The sequence below is a fragment of the Crocodylus porosus genome, unplaced genomic scaffold, assembly GCF_001723895.1.
Source record: "Crocodylus porosus isolate Cpor-Errol unplaced genomic scaffold, CroPor_comp1, whole genome shotgun sequence".
In the NCBI taxonomy this organism is placed as follows: Eukaryota; Metazoa; Chordata; order Crocodylia; family Crocodylidae; genus Crocodylus; species Crocodylus porosus.
The window spans coordinates 37410232-37431784 of record NW_017728907.1 but is presented as its reverse complement, the minus strand read 5'-3'; the positions used below and the strand labels follow the sequence as shown (position 1 = coordinate 37431784).

At 42.3% G+C, this 21553-nt stretch overlaps 1 protein-coding gene and 2 long non-coding RNA genes across 4 annotated transcripts in view; 2 read left to right on the top strand and 1 right to left on the bottom strand.

The window, feature by feature from the left end:
• Positions 1-21553, top strand: part of LOC109307327 — a 37740-nt gene that overhangs the window by 10619 nt on the left and 5568 nt on the right. The window lies entirely within an intron of this gene.
• On the top strand, positions 13453-21540 carry LOC109307328. The gene is made up of 2 exons (XR_002100237.1): positions 13453-14662; positions 21405-21540. It is a non-coding gene; the product is annotated as an uncharacterized LOC109307328 (long non-coding RNA).
• ODF2L (outer dense fiber of sperm tails 2 like) overlaps positions 17770-21553 on the bottom strand; it is a 49832-nt gene continuing 46048 nt past the window's right edge. For both annotated transcript variants that reach the window (XM_019531156.1, XM_019531155.1), the window contains one exon: positions 17770-19453. In XM_019531156.1, coding sequence (XP_019386701.1) covers positions 19325-19453 — 129 coding nt within the window. In that variant the 3' untranslated portion in view covers positions 17770-19324. The remainder of the gene's footprint in view (positions 19454-21553) is intronic.

Below are 21553 nucleotides of genomic sequence, written 5' to 3'. Positions count from 1 at the left end.
CCTACCATTTGAACCTCACCTGGATCCCTCCATTCATGCAGCCTATTCTGGCTTCATTCTAGGCTGTATAGCTCCCTAAGCTGCTTTCCCCTTTGGGGTGTGGTCCCCCCAGGACCTTTGGCTACACTGGCCCTGGCCCACCTCCAGGCCAGTCAGAACACCAGGCCCTCAGTTCTGGATGTCTCTCACAGTGGGCCCCTGGGCCTTCAATCCTTCCAGGCCTGGCGCCAGCACTGACCAGTCGGGGGATGTCAAGACAGGTTTCTGAGTCTATGGCCCCACTCTCTCGCTGGGGTCAACCTTCCAGACCCTACCAGGGGGTAACCCACCCGGTTGTGGGAGCTGAGGTTAAGGCACCCCAACCCGCCTTTCACTGGGGTGGTAACTGGTCTGGCATTTCCTGGGGGCTCCTGCGCCATTGAGAGCCCCACCAGGCCACCCACTCCCAGCAGGGTGCAGTTTTAGGTCATGCCCTAGACCAGAAGCCTCCAAGCCATCCCCTATAGCTCCTCCCTTACTTCCAGAGTGTTCCATGAAGTCTCACAGCCAGGTGATGCTGCTGCACCTCCAGTCAGCAGCAAAATGCCCTGTTTATATGGGTGGCCAGAGCTCTAAAATGGCTGCTGCAAGTAAGCACCTGCTGGCTGCTTGGCCCCAGGTCTTAAAGTGGCAGGCACAAACAGTGCCCTGCCACAGGCACCAAAACACCATATGTTGAGACATCAGCAGCCAAAGTAAGGGCAATAATGCGGCCATAACTATATGATACAGCACTACTGATAAGTTGTATTTGACAAGTTGCAAGCTTGTTATGGCAACATAGGTATGTTTAGTAGGGGTGTGCAAAGTGGGCCACATTTAATTCAGATTTGGCCCAAACTGGGGACAGTGCTTCAATTAGTTGATTCAGATCACTGTCCTTGATTTGATTCAGCCACATCCAAATCTGAAGATTCAATGCTGATTCAAAGAATCAACGATTCAGCCATAGATACAGCTTTAAGTGTTTTTTCTACATCCCTCAAGGTACCAGTGCAGCTTGTGAATGCTGAAATGCTGGGGCAGAAGGAGCATCTCACAGGAGCCCGGGGCTCCCCTGCATGCTTGGCGGTGAACCTGGAAGTGGAACAGAAGTACTTTCAGTCCACTTCCAGGTCTACTGGCTTGGCAATCAGCACCAGAGGGACTTGGGGTGCCCCCCACAACCCAGGAGGCACCAGTTGCCAAGCCAGAGGGACGCAGGAGGGAGGGGGCACTGGCATGCTCCCCAGCAGACCCCAAGTGCTTTTGGTCCACTTCTGGGTCTGCTGCCAAGTGCGCTGAGGAGCCCCCTGTGCTTCTGTGGGATGCTCCATGTGCCCCATCCCAGCATTCACGAGCCGCCTGGTACCTAGAGGTATGTAGAAAAACCATTTAAAGCTGTGTCTATGTCCTAATCACTGAATCTTTCCAGATCTCTCCGAATCAATTTGGAGGGTTCCGATTTGATTTGGAGAGATTAAAGGGTCCTCTGATTTGATTCAAAATTGGAGATTCAGCCACCGAAACTTTGCACAGCTCTAATGTTTAGTGAAGGTTTTGTAGAAGCCCTCCTTCCCCTATGTTTCTTTTTTCATTTACTGATAGGTTTCCTGAATTATATATATGGTTGTTGCTGCAGATTTTGGAATTCGGATAAACAATCTATGTTCACTCTGGTTAATGGGCACACACTTGATGGGCAGTAGCTTGTTTCTGATGACAAGAGTTTTATATAACTGGTCTGGATAATCAAGGATAAAAGCTGTACTTTTAAAAAGTTGTTTTGCTAGGACCTTTTCTTTAAATATTTAACTACTGTAACTACATTTGGATAATTATATTGACAAACCTACCTTTTGACCTGTTTCATTCAGCTAGCACCCAGTAGCTTAGTTACATTTTCACTGTGGCTGCCTTAAATCATATTCCTTAGAATCTGACCTTTTATTCAGTGGAATTGTAGCACTTGTCTGTGGGGGCTTCACCTAGTGGTATCATGGTAATCCTGAAACATTAAATATTTAGATACTTGCCTATTGAAATAATCTCTTTTGTATGTTAAGTGATTTTCAAACAATTGAAAAGGAAAGAATAAAACAGCTATTCACAATGACACTTCATGGGTTCAAAGCATTTTAGTAAATACTGCACCAGCAAATATTTTCTGTTTTGAAACATCAATCTTGTTTAGCTAGTAAGGTACCTAAAGGACACATTGCTTTTGTGTAAGGTAATTTGCAAGAAAAATACTGGTCTGGACTAGACTGGACTAGCAAGTGAGACTACTTGCGTGCTTCAAATCAGGTACATATACAAAACTGAAGGTCCAAATATGTATTTGAATAAAATACTGCCTCTTCAAACAACTGGCTTTCAAAAAGCTAACTGGCAATATTTAAAGTGTTTAGTAAGTATTTTTCATGCTTTAAGTTATTTTTGCAATACAGTGGGAGTCACTGCATTACAGAGTAAGAGATCTAGAAAGAGAGACTACAAAATAAAACAAAATCCAAGAAAAGAATAACATAGATACGTACACATCTGGAATTCTGTCAAAGGATATATATGAGTTTAATAAATACTAGTTTGGGATCTCTCTTGAGACATTTAACAATTGTTTGCATCCTATGGAAAAGAACTAGATATGAGCAAAACATACTTCTTGCTTTATAATATATTGATTTTCTCAAAAGAAAAGAAATAAAGTCGTATTCCAGGGTAGGTTTTAAGTTCTGGGAATAACCTGAAATGCCAACCTAGCATTTTTGTACTTCAAAAATGTCTTCAATTTTTATAACCTAGCATGACTGTAAAATTGAGACGGTTAAAAATACATGGTTTACTTTAGTAGTTTATAATTCACAACGGCAGTTTAGTGGGTGGGGTTGTAAATTGGCAAGTGGATTGTTGCCACAAGAGTACACTGCCTCTCTGCACAGTAGAGACTATGCTAAGAATAGGCATGTGGTCACAGTGATAATTAAAAAGGGCTTTGGCATAACTGAAATTTTGATGGAAGTTATGGAGGTGGTTGTAGGGTGTATAAAAACTACTCTAAAAATTAGATGGTATAGATGATCTTAAAAGGACTACATTAAGATGAAAAACCTACAAAGTAAAACTGATGAACCATGGTTTCACATTTTAGTAGAGGCACCAAAAGAAATCGATTGTGGGAAAACATCCACCCACAGAGACATGTGTTTTCCTATCACTTTTCAGAACGAGATAGATATATAACCAAATCAGCATGCTATGTTAAAAACTCTGTATAAGATGTAAGGCAGTTTGTCACTGCCCAAAACAAATAATTTAGGGAAAGCCAACCTTAGAAGTCAGAGATGGGAAGCCAGAGAGTGGGAGGTAAGAACATCACTTCCCTCTATGCAGTCAATATAGCAAATGATATCAGATTTCTGTAGGCAGGAATAATTGACTTGGGCCAAAAGAATATTGTTCTACTAAGTGATATTTATAGCTTGAAGACCTTTTAGAATAGATTTCAGACCAGTATCAAAGAACCCAGGGTGAAAGATGGGAACAGATGTGGATGGTACTGTAATCACTGCACCACTTACAGATTTTGAAGTTTCTCCATGGAGAAATCATGCAACCTCATGAGTCTGGAATAAACTATAAACATAAAAGTAAATATTCTGATTACAAGTGCAGATGAGATAGGAGGTGTACGGTAAATCTGCATCTCCTGGACTTCCTGGTCAAGGAAAGGCAATCAGTGATGTTTACTTACTTCTGTGGACTCAGGTAATATAATCCATCTTCTTACACCTATGGGAGATGATCCATCAGCAGCAATACTCTTCCATGCATGAGGCAGCCAGGGTTCCAGAGAAGCCCCAGCAACAAAAGTGGCATGACATTTGAACAAAATCCCATACCATAATCCCCTTCCAAGTTAGTCCTCCTATTTTTGGTTCCATTGTGTTGCTATATGATATTATTCAGAAATCTATTTTAATTTGTATATATTTCTAATAAAGCTTTTGTAGGTTTTAATTAACCAACTGCCACAATACTTTGTCAGTTATGTTACAGGGCTGTAGCATAGTAGTGGCTGAATATCATAGGATCTTTTACTTAGTTATTTTTCTTGAAAAATTGTCTTGTAAGGGACTAGTTCCTCTGAATTGCTTCCTCTTTTAAAATTCTAGGCATTACCAGTAAAAATGGCTTGTATGCCTGGAATTGTGGTATTTGGGGGTATTTCTTTTCTGAGAGAAGCACATGCAAAGGAGCTAAATCTGTAGAATTTGCATGTTGCAAATGAGTAACTATAAAAGGAGGTTATATGAAGTTATGCAGAGTTTGCTCCATAAGGGTAAACTGCAGCCCTCAAAGTCTGGAAACATATACTTTATGTTCTTTTATAATCCAATGATGTAAATAATTGTGCTAAATTATGCTTCCAAACTTTTAATAAATTACCCAGTATTTAACAACTGGCTGGCTGTAGCAGTCCCAGCACAGAAAGAGTTATGGATATGTGCACTGGATTCTGCCAGTGAAGTAGGTCATTTTTGGTTTCCACCACTTTCTCCTCCTCTGCCAAACCTTTTGCCAAGTTCTTCTGGGAGAAAGTAGAGGCCATCTTCTTCCTATACTATCGGTTTCCTCCCCCATCCAAACCACCCTAAGATGCTGTTTCAGCTCCACTGCTGACAATTTTTTGCCTATCTCTGGAAATCATTTTTCCTTGGCTCCTAATTGCCTTATGTTATCTTTCTTCATCCACTTAAAAAGGTAGAAACTGAACAGTGTTGAATACAGGATAGTAGGCATGTTCGAATAGGGAAGTATTCAACTGGGATTTGGAATTAGTTGATTTGGAGGACAGTGATTCGATTCAGTGATTTGAATCACTGTCCCCATTCAATTCGGATGAATCAGAATAGAAGATTTGGTGCTTTCGGACTAGCCAGGGAGAGGCAGGCACAGCTGGGCGGCTGCAGGTTCTCCCATGGCTCCTTTGGCTGTGCCTGCCTCTCTCCGGGCAGGGGAGCCACAGGAGAGGCCCCCATGGCTGCCCTGCCCAGCACTTAAAAAAAAAAAGCCCCTGCACACACCAGCTGCAGCAGTTTCTGGGGGCTCATGGCAGAGCCCCCCCCACACAGCACAGGGCAGTGGGGGGCATCAGTCATCACCCCCCACCTGGCACCTGCATGGCAGCTGCCCCATGGCATGGGTGCAGCATGGCTGGGCAGGGTGTCACGTGCTGTGAGCTGGGGCCATTAGGGCTGAGTGGTACTGGGTGACTGTGACTACAGCGAACTTCCAGCTGGGGTCGCTCCAACAGTCACCCAGAGCCCAGCCCTGCTCAGTCCCAATGGCCCCAGCTCCCAGACAGCATGCAGCACCCTGCCGAGCTGCAGTGAACCCGCACCATGGGGCAGCTGCCACATGGGTGCCAGGTGGGTGGGGTGATCCCTGCTGCCCCACACTACCCTGCACTGTGCAGGAGCTCTGCCACGAACCCTCAGAGGTTCTGATCGCTGCTGCTGCAGCCAGTGAGTGCTGGTTTTTTGGGGTTTTTTTAAGTGCCAGGAGGCTGGGGCTGGTTTGGGGCTGGGCAGGGCAGCCATAGGGGCTTCTTCCATGGTTCCCTTTGCCCTGGCAGAGGCAGGCATAGCTGGGGGAGCCGCAAGAGAACCTGCAGCTGCTCGGCTGTGCCTGCCTCTTCCCCGGCCAGTCCAAATCTCTTTGAATCTTTTGTGAATCAATTTGGAAGCTTTGGATTCAATTTGGACCTTTAAATGGGTCTCTTGATTCCATTTGGATTTTCAGATTCAGTCCCCAAATGAGGCTGAATCTTCTCCGAATTGAATCAGCAACCGAAGCTTCGCACAGCGCTACAGGACAGTACCCCATTACCATTGTGGAACTGACAAGAGGCATTACTGGATGTGATGGAACTCTAAAATATGTAACAGGTATTTCCCAAAACATTCTGCCCTTTTCTCCTGTGAATGTGGAGCTAAGTGCTCTGTTTCCAAAGTCAAGCAAACTGTACAGCTCATCAAGACTGCAAAGTAAGTTGGGGCCCTCTCTCAAAATTAGACTATGGCTATGACATATTATCCCTTTTCTAGATGTCTCATAGATCATGCACAAATTGAACAAGAGAATGTTCGGATCCTTGCCAGTAAGACCAAGTTGCAAGCAAGATGAAAGCTATTAAATTCAAGCCTTTTCTACTGCAACTGTCTACATTCCAAGAAATGTAAAGTGACACCAAATGACTTTTTTGAAAAGGAAATTCTTAGAGACCAAGAGAATTCCCCATAGACTGATAACTCTATGACCAACTTCCAGCATATCAGAAATCAGGAAAATGAAGCAATTTATAGACAGCACTTGATGACAGATGCTTTAACAAAAAATGGCATATGTAGGAGTCAATCTCTCCTTATTCTCCTTGGTGTAAAGTGTAATAGGCCAATCCAGGTGGAAGCTATGATGAGTTACATATTAACTCAAACTTCAAACCCTCTTCAAACTTTACTGCACATCAGATCTTCGGTTCAGTCACTGTTGAATATGTTAATGGACCATCCAAAAGAAACTTGGAGTCTTTAGCTAGCAACCTTTCACACCAAGCTGATGACTCAACTGTGAGGAACTCAGTGATGATCATATGTCTTCTATCAAGAAATACTTTTAGGAGGCAGGTCTACAGAGAAAAAGTATTAAGTTTTTATTATTCCACTGGAATGACTCCATCAATAGATCTTACAACAGAATTTATAGCAGCTTTTTGCTATGGACAGGAAACAGAGATAAAAGTACCTTTGTCAATCCTAAACCACTATAATAGGTTATTTGGCAGACAGGATTAAAGAAGATAGGGCCCCAAGTAACTTTAAAATGTATGCCTCTGCTTTAAATTTTGTTTTCCCAGACATTAACAAATCTAAAGCATATGATATGATGAGCATCTTCTGCTCAAATCCTTGCTTTCTCAAATTCCATGAAAAATGTGGCACTGATATATTACTGTCTTTCTTGCTTGGAAGAGATCAATAATTGTGCGAGCAATGCACTTCTGTTAGCTCTTTTGGCCTCCCAGATTCAACCTTTCACATGATCAGAATTTCACAATGCATATGGAATTTGATTGCCCAGGACAGGTAAAATATACCCTCTCTCCCAGCTTTACCAGAACTAGTTCGAAATAACTATAAATAAAAAAAAATTAATTCAGCATCCAAATGAGCAACTTGGATAGACTACAGGATCTGTGGATCAGATTCCAACAACTGATCAATGAATCTACCAGGAAGGAAAACCTAACTTAAAAACTCACATGCAGTTGCAAGTCTAAATGCAGGGACTAAGGACATGCATGTACCAAGTGTCAAGTATAACAGCTGTTCTTTAATCTGATTCAAGAAACTTGGAAATGAGAACAGTCCCACTGACATCAGTAGTGGGATAGTGACTACTTGTGTGTTCAAGGTTACCATGAAAATATTTTACATAGCCACTATTAAGGAGACTTGTCCCTTGATTGTATTAGCATAAAACTGATAAACCAGAAGTCTCATCAAGAACATAAAACAGGGGTGGGCAAAATATGGCCTGTGGGCCAAATCCGCCCTGCACAGCACTTTCATACGGCCAAGAAATTGTGCTTTGTCCAGTCCTCCTGCCCATGAAGCTGGAAGTGAGGCGCCCACAAGTACACCTGCCCCCCAAACATACCCTATTGTGTCACCCACCTTCACGAGCAAAAGGGCCCTGCCCAGCTAGTATGCACCTCCTGTGTGGGCTACTGCAGCCATTGCAGCCCCCAGAGACCTGCTCACTTCCCTGGTCTCCTGCTGGCTCTGGGTGGCAGGTAGGGAAGCAGCAGGGGCAGGGATGCAGGTGGGAGGGAGCAGGGAGTGTGGGGCTGGGGTTGGCAACAGTGTAGAGCCCACGCTTGGGGCAGTGGCAGCAGCAGTGTGGAGCCCGGGTGGACAGCATGTGGGTGAGAGGGAGGGTGGCAGGTGGTATGGGTACCCTCCCACACTCCCCCATAGTGCACAGCAGCAGCAGCAGGGTTTGTTCAGGGCACAGGTGCCTGTTGGGACACGACTCTGGCCAGCACTGCACATCAGGGTGAGGGGTGCAGCCTCCCCTGGATTGTCTGTATTGCTGGTGCTCCCTGCCACTCATGCGCAGCCCCTGCACTAGCACAGCATGGGGAGGGAAGTCCCACATGCTGAAGCCAGGTGCCTTCAATACACAAAACTAAGAATTCATTTTTGAGTTATTATGCAATCATCTCTATACACACTATGCAAACACAAATCATGACAAAAATATTTTTTATAATAAAATTGAAATATGTTATAGTAGGTGTTTGACTTTCAGTGTATGATTTGGTTTTTTTTCTGGTTCTAAAATGGGAATTTGGGGGGGAGGGGGGGAAGGGGAGGTACTTCCGGTAGCAAAGATCTGGGATTAGGGGTGGGATGTCTGGTCCTAAAATGGTGACAAGGGGGTAGGGCAACTGTCAAGGGGTGGGGCTACCCATATGGCCCTTGATAGCTCACCAAAACCCATTAAGTGGCCCTTCACCCAAAATAATTGCCTGCCCCCAACATAAAGTCTACAGGACACACAATGCAGTTCTAGATTAAAAGTGCCAGTAAATCTACAGAGAATATTTATCCTTTTTTAAAAAAGAGAAGATTGTTAAACAAAATGGTATAGATTGAGCTCATTGCTATTTCAGATTGACTTTTCTCTTCTTGTGTTTATCCATACAGCATATATTGCATTTACCTGTGTTATGTTGTTTAATCTCTTGTTTACTATCTCCTGGAAAAAAACATCTTTGAAAGCATGTTCAAACTGCCACTTACAGCATCTGAATTCCATAACCAAAGTGGCACTGTGGGTTCACAGAAGTGAAAAGGGATGTTTTTTGTTCATCACAGGTCCTAGGAGGGAGAACCACAACAGATGAAAGTATGGGACCATGTAAACAAGTACAGTTCTGATAAGCACTTATGGAATTGGTATTGTCATTTTGGTAGCTTTTGAGTAATCAGCTGGGCAGCCAGCAGGAATTTCATTTAACTGACTTAGCTTTCTTTTGCAAAGATACAATTGCAGAAGGACACTCCTGACAGACATGACCCCGACCCCACCTGACACCCCCCCCCCAACCCCCCCCAGCTCTTTACTGGAAGAGGAAGCATGTCAGTTTGACCCAGCTGTCTAGCATTTATATAGATCGGGCACTTCAGCAGGCCTCTATGGCACTTTTATCTAAAGCTGATTCAATCAGCTATTACATAAGAGCATCAAAAAGATCCGCTGATGTGCCCGTTCTATACAGTCGTGCGAGCCAGGTCAAACTAACATGATGCTTCTTCTGGGGATGCGCTGTGTTTGGCACAAGGGTGCACCAGGCTTAAAGAGCTGTTTTAGGTTTTTTTCTTCACAGCTGTAATCATCTTCCACAATGATTTTTTTTTTTTTGAAAACCCCCCCTGAAGTTTACTTGAAAAAATTAAGGAAATAATCATGTTAAAATCATGGTTAGAAACTACTTCTAGAATTGTGAATCTGTTACTATCATTTTCATCTTTACAAGAAAAAATTCCCTGCTTGACAGATGTAAGATACACATATAATGAATGAAGAGCTCGTCTCTAAGCAGCAGCAGAGTCTGCTGTTATTTTCCTATGCATCTGGGACACTTAAAAAAAACACACACACAAAACTTTTCCCCAATTCAGCATTGCTCTGCTTGGGAAATCTGTACTATAGCACACTGCATTGTAAAATAAGCACAGCAAGAATTAACGTAGCAAAATTAACAATGTTGCTAAAAATATAACATTTACTTCAGATTTCTACTCAAGTGCTTACTTACCCAATTAGAAAATAAAAGAAACAAGCCTTGTGTTTATTAAAAGTTTCTCTCTCCCCACACATATTTCATTGCCTAATACTTAAAGCGCAAATAGCTTAGCTAAAAACTCTCTCTAAATCTAGTTGAAAACTAAATTACTGTATTTATTTGAACAGAAGATAACACCCCCTAATAATTAGATTTTATATATGGAAAATGTATACGTTTGTTATAATTTTCCAGGTATAGAATCTAACTATTGAAGCTTTGCTTTAGATTTGCCCCCTCCCACTACTGCATCAGGGAAAACAAATCTGGGGGGTCAGGTAGCTGCTTTGCTTTCAGCTTGACCCCCAGCTTTTTCCTCCAGTAGCCCCTTCCCCTCCATGTCAGACTCTGCTCTCCGTGACCATATGGAAGTGAGGAGCAAAATTTAAAACAATAACCTTGAAATCAAACATGGTTGTAGCTCTTCACATATAGTACACATAAACTTTGTTCATCCAGAATTGATGCATGGTACTTTTTTTGAAACTGCTGCACAGGAGTTTTAGCACAGAAACTCTAGAAACACACTTTTGAGCAGCACTTTGGCACCTTTTTCCCCCCCGCAAATACACACACACACAAATTAATTAATTAATCTTCACTGGCAACACTCTGCCAATTGGCCCCTGTGGTTCACTTGGCAGATCAAAGCACACTTTGACAGTCAAAACATTAAAAACTGTTTACACAGTTTGCACCGTGTATCCGTGCACCCATCTCCGTATCTGTACCCTAACCCACTGCCCTCCTCAGAGGGACTGCCCTTGAAAAAGTCTGTGCCAGACCCCTTCTACCATATGAAGTTCTGCCATTTCTTTCCCATTATCCTCCTGTATTCCTGTAGTACCTGTACATTTCACTTAGTCCTATTTTAATACAGTGCTTGACTGTGGAGTCTGAGTGTCCATTTATGAGCAGGCTCCTGGCTTTCCACAGTGCAGACCTGAAGCAGAATATGAACTGGTCAAAGCGAGCTGTTGCGGTCCCTTGCTGTCTGGGCAGGTGCCCGTAGAGGACTGCTTCCTGGTCAGGTCTCCACCAGGAGTTCATGGGTATGGTGTATGGGCATTCCCAGAAGAGGTGGTTGATCAGTTCTTCCTGCCAGCAGCAGGTCTGTCTCGAGCAGTTCGATGCACCCCTCTGCCCTGCCCTGTTTTTCCATGTCCACATGGGGAGCACCTGGTGGGCTGCCTGCCTATTCAGGTCTCCAACTTTTCTCTGAGCCTAATCTGCATATAAAACAAGCAGCTCCAAACAGGAGTTTTTATCACATCTTCAACTCTCCTGTGAAATGTGAACTTTCATTTCTACCCAGGGGAACTTTTACAGTCTTTTCTCTGATGCCTGAAGAAGGGTGTTTGTGCCCCAAAGCTTGCAATTAAAGAATTTTTTTTGCAAAAATCTAGTTGGTCTAATCAAAGATATCACCTCTACCACGAGTCCTGATTGTTTTATATAATTGTGTTATTTGAAAGCGACAGTGACAAGTATGCAGGCATGGGGGTGCGTGATAAGGTTTTTATAATAGGAATAAGAATGGTGCAACTGTAAAGGTGCTTTTTGGACCATCAAGTGAACCACAGCAGTCACACAACAGCTTGATAGAGGTTTTTGCCAAAAAGAAAAAAAAAAAAAGCATTTTTGGTACCATGGGAGGGCTAGCTTCAGCTTCTCTGAGTGCTGGCTTTGTATTGCAATACCTATAGTACCTCCAGGCCCAGTGCTTATTCCCTTGTGGGGTAATAACTCCTGGTGATTTTTTTTTTTTTTTTTTTTTTTTTTAAGGGTCACATACAGACACAACCCCACACAGGTTCCCATCAGCATGTTTTCCACATGTGAGCCATGTTGGCTGAATTTAATTTACTTTTTAATTGGCTTCCATTTCTGAACGCATGCTGCTGCTGGCAGCAGTTTAATGACAGACAATGTATTTAGTGAGAGTCCCTTGTATGTAATTATAAGACAACAGGTCTTTTTCCCCGTGCCAATGTGGGGGGGAAAAAACCTCATCTTGTATTTGAGTAAACAGGTTATGCTTGTGGTTAAAGCAGTCCTATTCCAGGACTTAGGAAGTATGACAATGAACAGCCACAACATATCACCATGTTCAGGAAAATACACTTTTCATTTTAAGAGGGACATTAGACTCTGAAAAGGATCAGAGTTCAAATTCAAAAGCTGGGCTGAACATACACTAGAGAAAAACTCCAGATTTGCAAAGATTATAAAATGAATTGAAGCACCCCTCCTACCGCAAACAAAGCAAAACAAAATACCACACATTCACTGAGCTTCGTTAAATCGAAGTTACTGGGCCTAGTTCTGAATATCTTTAGTCCTGAATATCTTTAGATGAAGGAAGTTATGCTGCCTCCGAAGGTGCACACTATACCTGATATTGTGATCAAAACATTAACTTTCTGAAAATAAAACACAACATAAAGGAAATGTTGCGGAAGATACAATGCATATCTCTTAGGTTAAAATGGAAGGGTTATATCAAAACATACTAGGATGGATGTAAAAAAAAATAGCTGGTCAGTCACAATGCACACTGTGAGTTTCCTTAACCTACTTAAAACAAGCAGCAGAAGCCTAGTAAAAGGTTGAAACCCAGGTAACAGAAGTAGTGCAGTAATTAAACTCTTCACTGACACATAGGGAAATCCTCCTACAAGTTACTTATAAAATAAATTGGCTTCCATAGTATATTGATTTTTCCTATCATGAAGTAAAGTGCAGTGTATTACACAAGCATGATATCATTCCAGTGTTATGAATGGTAAAATAAATATGTTGCCACCAACTATTATAGATAAAAGCCAATGAAGAAGACTTATAAATATGAATTTTAAAAAATCATAATATGTAACTTATGCTGAAAATGAGAGGACACAAAACCGGAGTACCTTACCAAATCAGTAGATACAGAAATGTTCTATAAACACACAATCAATATTTCCATAAATAAAAAAAAGTCCATTCTGTGTCATCATCTCTTTGGAAGCAGCAAGTGCATGCAAAGAGCATATAAATGCTTCTGTGACTTACAAGTACAGATCCTACTGGATCTGGCAAATGTGTAAAACATTTGGAGGCAATTAAAAAGCAAAAGGAATCAGTGGTCTGATTTTCGAAAGCGGATATGTTAGGAGCCGTTGTAAAGACTGACGATGCACCATTTAACTCACCATCTCCTCTCTGATCACTCTCCTACTGCCTATATCTTCTAGGAAATAAAATACTCAGACCCAAATGCAGCATTCCAGGCACAACTGTACCCGTCTCATTCAGGCGTTTACCTCCCTCTCCAGATCCACTGTCCTCTATATGTGCAGCTTAAAATTATATTTGCCCTTTTGGCTTTCAGTTAATGTTACCAATTCATGTTTATTTTGCTGTCACCTACGCATTTTTCTTATTCAGTATCTTTACCCAGATATATTAGCTCAGCCTTGCAAAATGTTATTTACTTGCCTAGAATTTTGGGGGTCTTTTTGACAGGCAAGTTTTCATCGCCACCAAGGTAGAACAGACTTTGCCCCTTTGTGCGGTAAAATAAATTCAGAGAGATTTTTCTGGCTTCTGATTCAAAACCCTTGAACATCCCTAAAGCAATTACATTAATTGTCCATGGTACTTTTATTGTGTTTTATCCATCATTTGCATATCCAGCTAGAAATTAGGTGGGGAGGGATGGGATCCAACAGCATGTGACCAACCAGCTCTCTGCAGGCCACCAGCAGTACTCCACATACCATAGCTTAGGAACCTCTGACCTGTGATATACAACTCGTATATGTTCCAGCTGACTTTCATATCTTCACATGTTCAAAGTATTCCCTGGTGGGCTCTGTTCTTTGTGAAGGACTATTTTTATAGTTTTTCTCATTTCTTAGCTGTCTGAACGTATTTATTTCTGTAGTTGAATACAGATTTATAATGAAGTTCAGTAACCCAGTCATGTGACTCCTTATTGGCTTGATTCCTTTGTCCCTTATTAATAATTTGCCAATTTCCTGTTCACACTAATGTGGCTAACTACCCCTCTCTCTGCTTTTTTTTTTGATAGGTTTATAAAAGATGTTATTTCCTTGGATTAGCATCAACTCCCTCCAGTTTTTTCTAAATGACGTCTTGGGAGTCAAGCCTCCCTCCAACACATCAGCTCCCAAATTCATGCCACCTAAAGACAGTCAGTGTTAGCCCACAATTCAGAAGCTTTCAACCAGACAATGAAAAGTTTTGTGTGATTCTTTTTGGACCTTTTTTACTGCAACAGTTGCCTACTGCAAGCACCTTTAAATACACAGGTAACAGGGCATTTGGAGTTTTTTTCCAGAGAATGAAATTATCATTGGAAAAATGTGTTTTTGTTGTCCCAAAATTTAGTTGTGAATAAATTGTAAACAGTTTTAGCTTGAAAAAATGTTTTCAGAACTGGTCTCACCAAACAGTTAAGAATGGCGGGCCTCCTTCTACCAGAGAATCCAATCTTTAGCACAGTCACATGGAGTGTGGAAGACCCAACACTTCAATCCATATCCCCTACTGCTTTAGTCTAAATATAACCTTTACTTTACATAATTAAATATTCACTGGAGCAGGAACTAGATCTAAGGTATCCTAACCACCAGACTTGGATCGTCCTCCAAACTTCTTCAAATCTGCTTCTTTCAGATTCAGGGATTTAAACCAGCATCTTCCACCTCTCAAGAGAATTCTGTAAGTAGTCATCTATAAAATATAGTCTTTCAGGTGTACAGATAGGTCTTTCTTGCTGAAGAGATTGCATGGAATAATTATATATGTCCTGATTGAGAGAGATTTTAAACCTTTATAGTAAAAATATTAAAAACTAAAGGTGAAAGTGCAAAGGGGCTGAGCATGAAACGCTTGTCAGTAACAATATCACCATATCACCAGATTGAAACCTCCTGCCATAGGGTTAAGAATAGTCCTTTGCCTATTTGTTGCGACACAGGCTGCAAACAGACATCACATTTATTCCAGGATATACCATAATATCCCCAAACAAAGTGCAATCACATGGATGTCCATGTCTGCTGTCCCAGGATAAATCCTAAAAAAGTTTCCCGAAGTTTACCTTGGGATATTGCAAAGTATGTCTGTACAATAATCCCAAGATTGCATCATTGAATCAATGGCAGAAAAGAAGCACAGCCACTCACCAGGGCGGCCAACTGTCAAGAATTTCACGGACACTCCATAAATAACTAGGCTGAAAATGCCTGTCAATAAATTCTGTAACAAAAATTATGTCATTTGAAGGAAAAAGAGCTCCGCAAGATCAGTCCTGTAAAAGCACTGAGTTCCTGAAGCTCTATACTCGGAAAACAAGCTGGTTGTATTGTTAAAGCACGGATGGGCACAGCAGTGCCACCTGGTGTCTGAGCAGGGGTCCAGCACCCCAAAAGGTAGGTCTCAGTGCTTTATGGGTGCCCATACACGAGTGCGGAGACTGCTCCAACACCTAATTACCATGCACCGGAGCAGACTCAATTGAGTGGTAATTACCGTGTTCCAGCAGCCTCCTGCATCTTGTATATCAACACCCCCATGCTTAAAAATGGCAGTTGGGGTGCTTGAATTTAAAGCTCATTGAATGGGGACACTGATACATGAGATGCTGCAGTGCTTGAATTAGACCAGCTCTTGGTCAGGAGTACCAGGGTGTGGGGGTGAGTAGGGGACTCCTGCAGTGGGCAGCATGGTGTCCAACCACTGCTACATGAAGTAGTGTTACCAACCCAATATTTTTATTCATTTTTTACCAGTAATCAAACTTTTTTTTAACAATGGTTTGCTTGGTCTGACAGAATAGTTACATTTACATGATTTTACTGACATGTTTTACAAAATATGTCAGTAAAAAAGTCAATCAGTAGAAACTTTGAAATCATCATTAAAAAAAACAAACTGTTGTGAGGTGGCAATGCTGCCACTCACTAAACCTTGATTAAAAGGGCTGACAAGTATACTTGCCTATCCTGGGATATTTCTGTCCCAGGACATAGAAAGGCAGTTTATCCGGAGATAAATGCAATATCTGTTACTAATCTGACTTGGTGTTCAGTCCCTGCTCTAATCTGCTACACTACTAGGAGTTAAGTTTCTAAATAGCTTTTAAAAAAACCTCTTAAATTCAGTCCTATAAGATTTTATGCATATACTTAAATTTACCCTGAAAACCCCCAAACAATCCCACTGGCCCAACCCTGTACATGCTTGACATGAGAATAATTCCATTAACTTCAAGAGATATGAAGTCATATGATGAAATTTACAGGATTAGCACTCCAGGGATGCCATACAAACTTAGAATGTTCAGTGTACTACTACTACTAATAATAATCTGCCAGTCCAGCAACTTTAACCTTACTTCTCAGGGAAGCTTTGCAAGTTTCCTAGCAAGCACCAGTAAGCCTTCAATACTTGAAGCATAATTATATTTATACTATTTTGAGGTAAAGACTCCACATTCCAATATTAATTCTGTTAGCTCAGTCCAATTAAAGATGTATAATACTGATACATCTTATAGATTATTATATTAAGGTAAAGAAAAAAAGATTAAGGGCAAATTATAAAAACAATTTATTAGAACATATTATTTCTTAAATCACTTATAAAACCTTACGTTTGCTACAATGATCTCTACAATGTTTAACTGGTCCTGTAATAGGCCTTCAAAAGCCATTCCTGTGCTGGAATCAGTGCTTTATTTTTGCATTTCTTGATGCTTCTGAATTCGTGATTTTTTTTTAAATGTTACGATTTTTCATAATTGCTAGACATACTCTTGAGGAAAAAGTACTAAACTAATATAAATAAAATTGAATGCACATGTAGACAACCAAAATGTAGCAGAAAACACCGGGTTAATGACATGATGAGAAAAACTAATTAAATACGACTATTTACCTGCATACCACATGCATCTGTCCCCCCACAAAAATAACCTTTTAAATTGGGTGAACATTTTAAACAAGGAAACTGATTTCCTTGCTGGAATGGAGACATAGGGTAGCTGCTAAAATAGCTGTTGGGGGCTCTGCTCTGTTTCCAGCCACATATAGAAGGGGCAGAGCCCATGCCTTAGCACAGGGGTGGGCAAATTAAGATTCAGCTGCCACTTGACGAGTTTTGGTGAGCTGTTAAGGGCCACACACACAAAATCTTTCAGAAGATATAATTTTAACAAATTATAGAGAAAAACTAAAGTATACACTATATTTAAAAAAAATCAAATATCTACTATTTTTTTATTTTATTTGAAAAAATAAGTTTTGTGCTGCAGCTGAAGCTGCCCAGATACTGCTCAGTTCCCTCTTCTGCCAGCAGCTTCTCCTCCTGCCCTTGCTGCACTGCTTTGGGCAGCAGGTAGTGCTGGGAAGTGGCAGCAGTGGCCATGGGGATATGCTCCAGGCAGCACACACCCAGCCAGGTGGGTGGGAGGAGAGCTGCAGCCAGGCAGCTCCTGCCCCAGCTTCAGGTTGCCTTCCAACCACTTGGAAGCTGGAGCTCCGTGCATGCAGGAGCTGCCCAGCTGCACCTTCCACCTCCCTCCACATGGCTGGGAGTGGGCTGCCCTGTGCACATCCCCATGGCCACTGCTACTGCTTCCAGTGCTACCTGCTGGCCAGAGCACTGCAGCAGGGGCAGGAGGAGGAGCTGCTGTGGGTGGTGGGAGCAGAGTAGTACCCAGGCTGCTGTATAGCTTCCCACTGAGAAGCTATGCATGCTGGCTAGGGCTGTCAGCCAGTGCAGTGTGGGCTGGCCTGGGAGGGGCTTCATGCAGAACACTGGGAGGGCAGCTATGGGCCACATGCAATCAACTGGCATCTCATATCCAGCCCCAGGCCATAGTTTGCCCACTCCTGCCTTAGCATCACTCACGCTCTCCTGGCAGTTCCATAACAGCAGGTTTAACTCTGTTACCAGCTGCTGCCAAAGTGCATTAGCTTTTGGCTGAGCTACTACCTAGCCAATGGTGAGCCCAACACCCTATGAAGTGGCCTTTAAGATTCTGGAAAAAAATCTTTTTCTCTATATTCTACCCTCCCAAAACATGTTATGTGTCTTGGTTGCGGGTGTGATGTATGCAAGTAAATATAGTAAGATTTTCCCTGACAATGACAACACAAAGATAAACTTAGAAGGGCACACCAGTAGAATAATACCACATCACATTAGTTTGTTGGGATGAATGCCTTCTTTCAAAGCAAACCCCCCACCCAAACCTGCTGATATACCACAGGGACAGACCATAAAATATTAGTTAGTATTTTGAAATAAGTGAAAAAAGATTATTAAAAAATTTCCCCAAAAAACAAAACTAATTTCAGTTGTATTTCTATCTAAAAAAGACACACAGGATTTAATGTGCAATTTGAATTGTATATTGAGATGTTTAATTACATCTGAATCTATTATTTTCCAAAAACTGTATCACAATTCTGTAATAGTGTTTTATGCAATTGCTATAGCAAACAGCTTCCATATCAGAACCTTTTCTAAATTGGCCCCAATTCAGGTAGGTATTTAAGCATGGAACTACTCTGAAACGTGAATAATTCTACTGACATGAATTATAATATTCATATAGTTAAATTAAGGCACAAACTCAGCCCACTGTAAGGAAGCAAACAGAATATTTAGAGCTTCCATACTATAGATATCTTAAATTTCTTTCATTTATTTTTTTTACTTCTGTAAAATGCTATGACTAGGATTTCTATTACTGTCAGGGTAGTCAGAGTACAAAATTAATCCAGTAAGATGGCTACAGCAATGGAAGTACAGTAAACGGGAAAATGCATCTTTCAATGGCCTTTCAGTTTTCCTTTTCACAATTTTTAAGTAAATATATTAACTCTCTCTTCCTATTACAAATGCCACGGTTTGATGCATGATCATCTAGTGTAGCGCATGAGTGTAAAGTCTGATACTGTATAACCTGGAATGGAAATTCCCTGAGAAAAGCTGTAGGTCATGTCTACACTACACTGTGCAGGACAAAGCTAGGAAACCTGCCATTGTGAAAATGTGCCACTGCCCACTAACTCTCAGTCTGTGTGTGCTATATCCCCAAAAATTAATGTGACCACTTTTTGGCACAGCCTTAATGCATCCAGTATTACTCTAACAACAGTTACAAGATATTTTTTTGATAGGAAGTATGTGCATAGCAGCAATGAGTTGGTAGAACATGTACTCCAGCCCTGTCCAATCCAACGACGATGTGCAATTAATGTCAGTATTCAATCCTGCAAAGTGCCAAGTAGCTTCAATTTCCATTAGCTCTAACTGAAGACAAGGGCTCTCTGCACCATGCAAGATTTGGCCCTATCTAATTGAAATAATTTAACCAAACATTGTTATGTATGAGGATTTCAAAAACTTGATGTAATTCTGGATACTCTGGTTGTGGTTTTCTGATTTCTGGAGTCTGTGCCCTAGCTCTTTCAAGCACACTTCATGATGTTTCTGACTCTAAACAAAGAGAGAGAAATGAAGTTAATTAATAGTACAGTTGAACTAGTTCTTGAAATTTCTAAACCACCTGTCATTTTCTAAAATCTCCATCAGAACTACACAAACAATGAACAGAATGCCAGAACAGCCCCAGAATGTTAGATCTCTGCATTATTTGTCTTATTTCACAAACCAGAATTAATTTGTCAGAATCAAATTATAATCTTAAAGAAACTCAGGAATACTATGATGTCCTACACAGCAGTTTGAATTTTGAAACCATAAAAGATTCCTAGCATCTTAATTCCACTTTAAACTCAAAACTCTGGTGTTCTTTTTTTGGTGAGAACATCTGTTACTAACCTCCAAATAGTATAATTCTGTAGTTTAGTTTACATTTTAATATGAAGTATGATTGAGAACACTATTACAATAAAATCCTTGGTATCCGGCAAAAGCAGGGAATGAAGGGTGCCAGATAGCTAAAAATACCGGTTACCTGAGGAGCGCAGGTTTCCGGATGGATTTGGAGTGGGGAGGGTGGAGAAGGGGAGAGTAGCGGTGGCTGAATGTGGAGCAGGGTGTAGGGGCTAGCAGCAGCAGCACATGGAGCAACAATCTCCCAGGGTGATAGGTGGTGGCAGTGGCCACTGCGTGCGAGCTCCCTCCCCCACCACATGCAGCCGGCCAGCCAGAAATTCCGGTTAGTAGAGTGTTCTGGATAGCAGAATGCCGGATAACATTCATTTTACTGTACTTACTTGATAAAGCCACAGAAGACACATCATAAATCATTTGTTACATATAAAGAATGCAGACATTTTGGGTTGTCTTTTATACTTGTTAGAATATGATTTCAAGTTTGAGTCGGTAAAAAAAAAAATTAATTTTCAAAAAGAGGTTAGATTCAATTATAATCTTTAGATTTAATTCCAGCAGCGGATGAACAGGGATCCAGGTTTTCTGTTTCTCATGGAAAAATTGGGTAAACCATGGATTTTAACTTTTACTGGAGGCATACATGGATTTCTCATTTTACTGGAGAAGCCCACAGATTCTGCACTTTTGCAACGAACCCTCTGTAAGGGGCAGGGAAAGAGAGGAAGAAGGGTGGTCAGGCAGGAGGCACAATGTGCATGAAGATGCACATGACCCCAGGCAGCCTGGAGAGCAGCACCTGTAGGTAAGTATGTATGGGGGAGGGAATGGGAAATTGAGCCCCTGTAGGGAGGGAAGTTGAAGAGAGTTGGGCAGGGATGGTGTGGAACTGGGGCTGCTGCCCAGCTTGGCAGCGTGTGGGGCTTGGGGCCTGAGGCCACAGTGCATGGCTGCAGGGCTCCAGCAGGGAGCAGGACAGGGCCACGGGCAGCTTGCCCGGGGGCAGGGACAGATTTCTGGAGCTGCATACACTCCCAGGGAGCAGGGGGAACCTGTGCAAGATGTGGGGGTGGGTACATACTGCAGGCTCAGGCTCCTGTCCTGTTTCCCTATCCTGGGGCCTCTGCAGCCCAGTGAGCACAATCTGGCATGGCAGGGAATAACTAGGATGCAGAGGCCCCAGGGGAGGGCAGCAGGGTGGGAACCTGAGCCTGTGTCCGCCCCCACCCTTACCCACCCCAGCGGAGAGCCAGCCTCCCTCGCCTGAATCCACAGCAGGCAGGCAGCGGGGGCAGCCAGGCTCTGCTCTGCTGTCGCAGCCACAGCCTCCTTCCCAGAGCATGGTGCTGTGGACCTGGGTCCCTGGCCCTGTAGCCCTGGCAGCTGGAGGCCCACTCTGGCAGGGCTGGGGTGGGGTGAGGGGCACCAGCACGGTCAGGAGCCTGTGGGGGCCAGGGGCATGAGCAGGGCCAGGAGCCTGTGGGGGTGGGGGAACAAGGGGCACTAGCAGGGCTGTGGGGGGCCTTTTGTTTTAATCACAGATTCTGGGGTTTTAATTTTTTAAAAACCCCCCCACAAATTCTCTATCAAGGAAAACCAGGATCCCTGATGAACAACTGAAGATGGTAACCTTTCTGAACCCTATCCTGTTTCCAGCATCATTATACCAGCAAGAAGAAAACAATACAATTCTTGTTTTTCTTTTCATAAGTCAGTCTCAATTTTATTTTATAGATTTCA